Source organism: Neophocaena asiaeorientalis, unplaced genomic scaffold (assembly GCF_003031525.2).
Source record: "Neophocaena asiaeorientalis asiaeorientalis breed wild unplaced genomic scaffold, Neophocaena_asiaeorientalis_V1.1 scaffold129, whole genome shotgun sequence".
Lineage (NCBI taxonomy): Eukaryota > Metazoa > Chordata > Mammalia > Artiodactyla > Phocoenidae > Neophocaena > Neophocaena asiaeorientalis.
This window is the reverse complement of record NW_020172446.1, coordinates 10,008,759-10,016,888: the sequence shown is the minus strand read 5'-3', so window position 1 is coordinate 10,016,888 and position 8,130 is coordinate 10,008,759. Positions and strand designations below refer to the sequence as shown.

Sequence of the window (8,130 nt, the reverse complement as noted above, 5' to 3'; positions counted from 1 at the left end):
GACACCAGGGGGAGCTGACACACCACAATAAAGAAGCGGGAGGGCGGGCCAAAGACGGCTACAAGCTCTGGGGTGAGAGGGTGAGAGGCGCGCCATAGGCGAGCATCACGCAACTGGAACCGTTCACCCACGTGTGCCTCCCCTCATCCTCCTTCCTAGACTGTGCTTGAGCTCCTGCACCGCCCCCACCACCGCCTTCTCCTCCACCGCCACTGAGAAAGCAAACAAAGGGGAGGGGACCCCTGCAAGGTCCTGGATGCAGGGAACCAATCAGAGGGCTTTAATCTCTTGGAAGGCGGGCGCCTTCGTTTGAGGAGGCCAAATCAGTTCCTAAGCGGGTGCGGAGGGGCGGAGAGATGGGCGGGAAGAGCAGGGTGTAGGGACAGCGCGCGCCAGCTAGGGATCCTTCGGGAAGGGTGGGGCTGGAGTGCTGAGGGAGCGGGTGGAGCCAATCACCGCGCGTGTCTGTGAAGAGAGGGCGGGCAGCGCCGTGGCGCGCGCGATCCGGGCTGACGCATCTGGCCCCAGTTCCCCAGGATCCGAGGCGGGGGGGAAAGGAGGGGAGGGGGGAGTGGAGAAAGAGCGGGGGCGCGCGTGCGCAGTGGCGCGGGGAGGAGCAGGGACCTGGCAGCGGGCTAGGAGGCTGCGAGCTAGCCGCGAACCGGGCGGGCGGCGGGCGCGCGCACCATGGGGGAGAAACCCGGGACCAGGTAAGAGAGGTGGGGCCACGCAGCGGGACGTGGGCGGCGGCTCGGGGCGGGTGCCGGGACGGTCCCCAGACAGGAACCCGGGGGAGAGAATCCGGGGGTCGGACTCCTGGGTCCCTAGGGGACAGCCATCCGGGGCCGCACGCCTAGGTCATCGGGGATGATGAGGGGAACGCATGCCACAGCCCATGCAGAAAGCGAGGGCTGAAGGGGATCAGGAAACCTGCATCTGGGTTCTCGCAGACATGTGGGGGCCGGACGACTCCAGTACAGGCTACGATGCAGGGGCGGAGGAGGGCGGAGCAGGTGGCCGGCCCCGAGGGGACGGGTATGGGCAGGCTGGATGCCAGGACGGGATCCCCCCCCTAGACTCGTTCCGAGCCACTGGAAAGCCTCCTGTCCAGTAACCCACAGGCAGTCGGGCTGCCCCAACCTGTCCCAAGGGCCGGGTGGCTCCGCTTCCAAACTTCTGCCTTCCCCCGGGTTGCTAGGAGCAACAGCTTCATCTTGGTGGAGCAGAGTGCTTGGCGACCCTCCCCGATTCTGGGCCTTACCCCTCTTCCCGGGGGTGAGGGGAAGCTGTATCTGCCCTGGGCACGCCATCCACTCCCCGGATGTTTTCTGTGCAATCGAGGCTCCTTCCTTCCACTGACACCCCGAGTTCTGTTTTTTGGTCTCTAGCAAAATCCACTTCCTGTTGTGACCCAACACCCCCAAGGGGGCAGTGGGTGAACGCCTGAATCCCTGGAGAGCAGGAGCAAAAGAGGAAAAAAACTGGGGCTATTTGCTTCTCTCCGGAGAGGATCAGGAATGGGGGCCTGGTTCTGGTTTGTCACTTGTTCCGCAAAAAAATTTTACCAGCCCTACCACCCCCCGACCCGTAGAGTAGGAAAGCATAGGTTTGTGAGCACCAAGTCAACTGATATTGGAGAGATGATCGGAGGGAGGATTGGTGTCCTGGATTAGGGGTTAAACACAGAGAAAGGGGAAGTTGCTGACTTGAGGGAGGCCCCAGATTTCCGTTATGTGGTTCAGGGAGGGGGACGGATGGACCAAAGGGGGACTGCTGACTTGGCACAATTCCTCCCACCCCCATCAAATTCTGGGCCACAGGAAATGGAGAGAATAGCAGGAAGTGTGAAGGGGCATCTGCTTCTGCTGCCCCCTGCCCCCTCACTGGGTACCTCTCTGGTCATGCCAACCTCAGTATACACACTGCTCCTCCCTAGCCCGCAGGAGGCTGTCTGGGTTAGAATCTAAAGGGCAGGTGCCCTGCAGCTACTTCAGGGCAATTACCCCAGAGCCACACTCCAGTTGTCCAACGGATTGTGGCTGTCCCAACCCTCTGCCAGTACTCCTAATAGGAGGAAACACTAGGACAAAGAGGAAAACCAGAAGCAAAGGGGAGGGAGAGCTGGAGGATGCCACAGCAGTCAGCCCCCAAGTGGGGACAGGAGATAGGGTGGTTATCCTAGCTGCCACCTTACCAATGTTTGCTCTTCTTTATCAGATGGGGATACCTGGGGGCCTCCATACCCTATGCCTTATAGTCTTTGGATAGCTTGGCCTTCTGGGAAGAAGGGGCATGTGAAGTTGTTATAGCAAAAACTGGGGTGGTGGAGTTAGGGGAGGGATGGGCCACTTGGCAGGATTTCAATTTCTGCTACCTGGGGACCCTTCACAGATATCACTACGGAGGCAGAGTGGATTGGGAGGAGCAAGATGGTGCAGCAAAGAATAGGCCCACAGTGGCCAGGACACAGGGGCTGCCAGACACCTCCCTACCCTCCCAGCAATGGGTGGAGTCCAGGCTTCGATTGTTTCAGCAACTGGAAAGTGAATCTCCTTCACTCCAACAAACCTAATGCCAATAACAGAGGCAGGATAGTACAATAGTTTAGTGATGAAGAGCCAGAATACCTGTTTGCACCCAAATTCCACCATTTACTCTCTGTGACCTTAGGTAAAATATTTGACCTCTCCTGTGCCTCAGTCTCCTCACCTGTAAAATAGGAACATTAGGATCTCCCATCATTGGGTTGCTAAGAGTGTTAACTGAGATAACACACGTGAAATACTTGCAACAGTACTGAGCATAGACCATTCATCCAATAAACGTTAGCCAGCATCACCGTGTTTGTCTCATGGCTGGTGCTGTGCTGGGGACACCCAAATTAATAAGGCCTCTGCTGTTCACGGTCTATCTGGTGAGATAGATGATACACAGCTAACTGCCCTTGCACGCTATCACACCATAGGTAAAGCATAAACAACGTGTGACAGGAATCCCAAAAAAGGGAGTGACCAGAGTCTGGGCTGGATCTGCTTTCTAAAGGAGGTGATATCTGAGCTGGGCCTTGAAAGACAAATACGCTTTTAAGCTGCTGAGATCAGAGACGGGGACAGTTGGAGGTTAATGGAGAGTAGGGTCACACTTAGGTACTGCCCATAATAGAAACCATTTTAGAGCCATTGCTCTTTCAAGTACTCCAGCTCTTGTGGGAGGTGGAGACCAGAGATGGAAAGAGAGTTAGGCCTTACACAGACACTACTGCAACCTGTCCATTCAGGTTCCCCTGGGGGAGGTCCTCTAGGAAGAGCCTGAGTGGTTCCTCTGGCAACCATTGGGAGGAGGGGAACTACGGGGGGGTGGGGGGGGGCGTTGACATGGCAACCAGCTTTGAGGGGCTGCCATGCTGGGAGTATTAAGGACCTCTGGTTACCTTTCCTTCTGGGAAGAAGTGGGAACAGGTAGGGCTAGGTAAGGCCCCAAAGCCTCCAGGCAGGAATCTCGGGTGACCTCTGCTTCTCAGGCTGGGAGGGACAAGGTCCTGGCACTGGGGTCCCTGCTGAGTCTGAGGGAGGCAGTGAGGTTTCCCTTTCTGTTTTGTTAGGGTCTTCAAGAAGTCGAGTCCCAACTGCAAGGTGAGTCTCCCACAGTGCTTCTCCCAACCCTCCCTGGGCCCTCACAAGGCCCAGCCTGCCCCTAGACAGTCCTCAACCCCAAGCTCCCCACTTCCTGTGACAGCTAAGAGCCAACTTCCTTCCCTCCTGAAGCCCCTTGCCGCAAAGGCCTGAGCCAGCAACAGGGCTGGGTGGGGACAGGCTCAGTTCAGTTTGGGTCCCTAAGTGAGACCAAGGGGGAGGGGCCGGAAGCTCACTTAGGAGCCAACCCACGGGTGCCTGGGGCTGGGAACAGAGAACATCCCCCCAGGCTATGGCCTGTTTATCCCAGAAGTCCTTGAGGACATGCAGTGAGGCTCTCTAACTGCCTGCCGAGCGCCAGGTCCTCCTGGACCCACGCACACACATATACCCGACTGGTGTTCAGAAGTGCGAAAAGATATTAGGGAGCAGTTAAAAAGCCTCAAGATTGGCTAGTCCGGCAAAGCCCACCACTCTCCTCTTCCAACCCCACTGGGAGGAAACCAGGAGAAACTCCTTCAGATACCCCAGCCTGGGAAGACCAGGGTCAGGGCAGCCACTTCTGAGGGCTCTGAAGCCCTGCCACCCGCCTACCCAATCTTCCCTGTGACCCCTCTGCATCCTCAGCTCACCGTGTACCTGGGCAAGCGGGACTTTGTAGATCACCTGGACAAAGTGGATCCTGTAGGTAAGTGTGCCCAGAAAGTGGCACCGTGTGCCCCAAGAGGGGAGGAAGTTCCTGGGCCCAGGAATGGAGGAGAGGCCCTGACAGGAACTGAGCTCATGTGTCCCCTTCCCAGATGGCGTGGTGCTAGTGGACCCTGACTACTTGAAGGACCGCAAAGGTACTGGCCCTGAGTCCAGGGGCCCCAGGGGAGGGAGGGAAAGAGGGAGGTGGGGAAATGAAATGGGCTGGCATTGAGAGGGGCCCTGGGGAGATGGAGGGCCGAGGCGGAAGCCAGGAGTAGGATTCAGGCAGGTTTTATGCTGCTGAGGAAGGAGCAGCTGCTGCTAGGAGGTGAGGGGACTGTGGGAGGGGGGCTCCTGACCACCCTACCTTGCCCACCTTTGCCAGTGTTTGTGACCCTCACCTGTGCCTTCCGCTATGGCCGCGAAGACCTGGATGTGCTGGGCCTGTCCTTCCGCAAGGACCTGTTCATCGCCAACTACCAGGCCTTCCCCCCAACGCCCAACCCGCCCCGGCCCCCCACCCGCCTGCAGGACCGGCTGCTGAGGAAGCTGGGCAAGCATGCCCACCCCTTTTTTTTCACAGTGAGGACACCCCCACCCTCTGCAGAGCAAGGCGTCTGGGACTGTGTTGGGGGTGGTGTGGGGGGGGCGGTGAGGCACCTGTTAAGGGCAGGTCTGGGAGAAACAGTGAGGAGGGACCCTAGAACCCCCGCTTCAGGGTCACCCTGCACTCAGGAAGCCCTTGCCTCTTTGCCTCCCCCCGGGGCCCCTTCCTTTTTCCTTTCTCTTCTCCAGGAGTCCTCCAACCTCTTAAGTTGAGATTGGGAGGAAGATTCTGGGGCTTTCTGGAAGAATTGAACTCTTTTCTTCTGCCACAGATACCCCAGAACCTGCCCTGCTCCGTCACCCTGCAACCAGGCCCAGAGGACACAGGGAAGGTACGGGAGGAACAGGGTCCAGCAAGAGCCAGGGGACACACCGGGGGGCGGGAGGAGGCATCAGGGTGGGACTAAGGATAGGGAAATGTCCCCCATGGCAGTGGGTGTATGGAATGGTCACTGTTCAGTTGCGACGCCTCCTGCTCTTGACCTGCACGGCCCTGAGTAGAGGGGCTCACCTTGTGCAGCGAGGACCGAGCCTCTGCCGGGCCGGGCCTCGGGGAGGCAGAGGCGGAAGACCCAGGCCCTACGCTCCTCAGACCATGATGGGCAAGAGTCCATGGCCAAGACAGGGAAGTGGGAAGGAAGGGAGTGGCGGCAGTGGCAGAGGCCTTGTGTAAGATGTGACCTTTTCTCCCCCTCCCAAGGCCTGTGGGGTAGACTTTGAGATTCGAGCCTTCTGTGCCAAATCACTAGAAGAGAAAAGCCACAAAAGGTGAGAGAAGCAACCTCCCCTCAGGTCTGACCATTCCCTCTGGGTCCCAGGAGCCCCAGGCCCCTGTGGGAGGCGAGAGCCAGTGTCTGGGCATCTGAGGACTGACCCTCTCACCCCTCATCTCTGCCCCCAGGAACTCCGTGCGTCTGGTGATCCGAAAGGTGCAGTTTGCCCCAGAGAAACCCGGCCCCCAGCCTTCGGCTGAAACCACACGCCACTTCCTCATGTCTGACCGGTCCCTCCACCTTGAGGCTTCCCTGGACAAGGAGGTGGGGTGGGGACCCAGCTGCTGCAGACCCGGGGGGGAGGGGTGAAGCCACATGTCAGGATGGTGTTTTTAAAGGAGGCCACCTTAGCTGGGGGTGGGCTTGGGTTTAGAGGGAGGAGGCCTAGCAACGTGTGTGTGTGTGTGTGTGTGTGTGTGTGCGTGTGTGTGTGTGTCAGGGGGCACACTAATAATGGGACCAGTGAAAAAAGATCCGATTAACCTGACCCCCCCACTCAAAAGCTGTACTACCATGGGGAGCCCCTCAATGTCAATGTCCACGTCACCAACAACTCCACCAAGACTGTCAAGAAGATCAAAGTCTCTGGTAGGACATGGGGGTTGGAAAAGTGTCTTAGGGGAGGGAGTTGCTGCAAATGTGGCCTCAGGCATCAGCTCAGCCCCAGGACATAGCCCAGTGGGGAGACCCGAGGGGCTCAAAGGACTCAGGCTGTCTGTCCCAGGATGAGATGGGGGTGGGGTTTACTGCTAGGGGGAGGGTGCGGGTCATCAGAGGGGCAGGGGCGGTGATGCGCTGGGGCCAGGGCCCTTGCCTGGGTCTGGAGTTGGGGGGCGGGGGCTGCCGGCACTCCATGTGGAGCTGCTTGGCCCTACCCCACCCCACAGTGAGACAGTACGCCGACATCTGCCTCTTCAGCACCGCCCAGTACAAGTGTCCTGTGGCTCAGATCGAACAAGAGTGAGTAGCACAACAGCCCTGGGTCCCAACCTCAGGGGAGAAGAGTAGGCCCAGGGAACGTGAAGTTGGGGGGCAATTCTTCCCGAACTGTCCACTTACAAGGGCATTCCCTCCAGCTGAGTGGCTCCGAGCTGCTCATTTTATTGAGCAGGTCGAGCCAAAACCTCCTCCCTGTGACGTGTGCCCAAAGAGGGCAGGGGCTAGTGACCGGGGAGAAGCTGCTGGGGGTGGGAGCTGCCCCCTCACCCCATCTGCGCCCCCAGAGTCTCGCTCTCTTGTCCCCATCCCCCAGTGACCAGGTGTCGCCCAGTTCCACGTTCTGTAAGGTGTACACCATAACCCCCCTGCTCAGCAACAACCGGGAGAAGCGCGGTCTCGCCCTGGACGGGAAGCTCAAGCACGAGGACACCAACCTGGCATCCAGCACCATGTGAGGGGGGGCTGGGGGAGGGGAGTCCTGCAGCACAGGAGACAGACACTCGTTCCACGCCAGGTGTGTGCCAGGCTCTATCGATGAACAGAACAGACCCCAAACATCTCTTACGTTCTCGGAGACGGAGGCCAGACAGATCAGATAAATGGCAAAATATAAGGCATGTTTAGTCATAGGTGTTGAGGAGAAAAAGCAAGGCAGAGAAAGGAGATATAAAGCCGCGGTGGGGGCGCGGGGGGGCGGGCACGTAATCCAGAGGTGAATTCTGAGGAAAGATATAAAGGAAGTAGGTACTGTGGATGCGCAGGGGAAGAGTGCTCCGGGCAGAGGGTACTACAGGCACAAAGACGCGGAGGCAGACGGCCCCGTGTGTCTGAGGCGGCAGGAGGGGCTGCAGAGCCACTGCTGGCTTCTGCGGGCCCCGTGCCTCTCGGAACAGCTCCGCCAAGGGTGGGCTGGATTTCACCCACACTGGCACCTCTGTACACGACCACACACAGCAGGCCTTGAGGCCAGCGTGGGAGCAGGAAGTGAGGTCAGAGGGCTAATGGAGAGCAAGACAGTGCAGGGCTGCTGGGTCACAAGGACTTGGGCTTTTACTGGAGAGAACTGAGAAGATGAGAGGAAGGATGCAGCCGGGTACCTTACACAAGACCAGCCTAGGGCGCAGGGCAATGCGCTCTGGTCCAACTCCTCCTCCCACTTGCAGCGTTAAGGAGGGTGCCAACAAGGAGGTGCTGGGAATCCTGGTGTCCTACAGGGTCAAGGTGAAGCTGGTGGTGTCTCGAGGCGGGTGAGTGCTGGGGTGGGGCGGTGGCGCAGGGCTTTCCTCTGGCGCTGCAGTGTCATCTCATCACCGTGCCTCTCTCTCTCCCCAGGGATGTCTCCGTGGAACTGCCTTTTGTTCTTATGCACCCCAAACCCCATGACCATATCACCCTCCCCAGACCCCAGTCAGGTGAGCTTGCCACCCGCCCAAGCCCCGCAAGGGAAGGCCTGAAGCAAGGCCAGTGGAGGAAAAAGCCGGTCCTTTCAG

The 8,130-nt window shown here is 58.8% G+C and overlaps 1 protein-coding gene across 1 annotated transcript in view; it reads left to right on the top strand.

Moving 5' to 3' along the window:
* Positions 1-584: 584 nt before the first annotated feature.
* ARRB2 (arrestin beta 2) overlaps positions 585-8,130 on the top strand; it is an 8,574-nt gene continuing 1,028 nt past the window's right edge. The window contains exons 1-13 of the mRNA XM_024735742.1: positions 585-710; positions 3,602-3,632; positions 4,260-4,320; positions 4,433-4,477; positions 4,708-4,904; positions 5,201-5,260; positions 5,629-5,696; positions 5,830-5,965; positions 6,205-6,289; positions 6,589-6,661; positions 6,954-7,091; positions 7,804-7,887; positions 7,973-8,052. Of these exons, the coding sequence (XP_024591510.1) occupies positions 688-710; positions 3,602-3,632; positions 4,260-4,320; positions 4,433-4,477; positions 4,708-4,904; positions 5,201-5,260; positions 5,629-5,696; positions 5,830-5,965; positions 6,205-6,289; positions 6,589-6,661; positions 6,954-7,091; positions 7,804-7,887; positions 7,973-8,052 (1,081 nt within the window). The 5' untranslated portion in view covers positions 585-687. The remainder of the gene's footprint in view (positions 711-3,601; positions 3,633-4,259; positions 4,321-4,432; positions 4,478-4,707; positions 4,905-5,200; positions 5,261-5,628; positions 5,697-5,829; positions 5,966-6,204; positions 6,290-6,588; positions 6,662-6,953; positions 7,092-7,803; positions 7,888-7,972; positions 8,053-8,130) is intronic.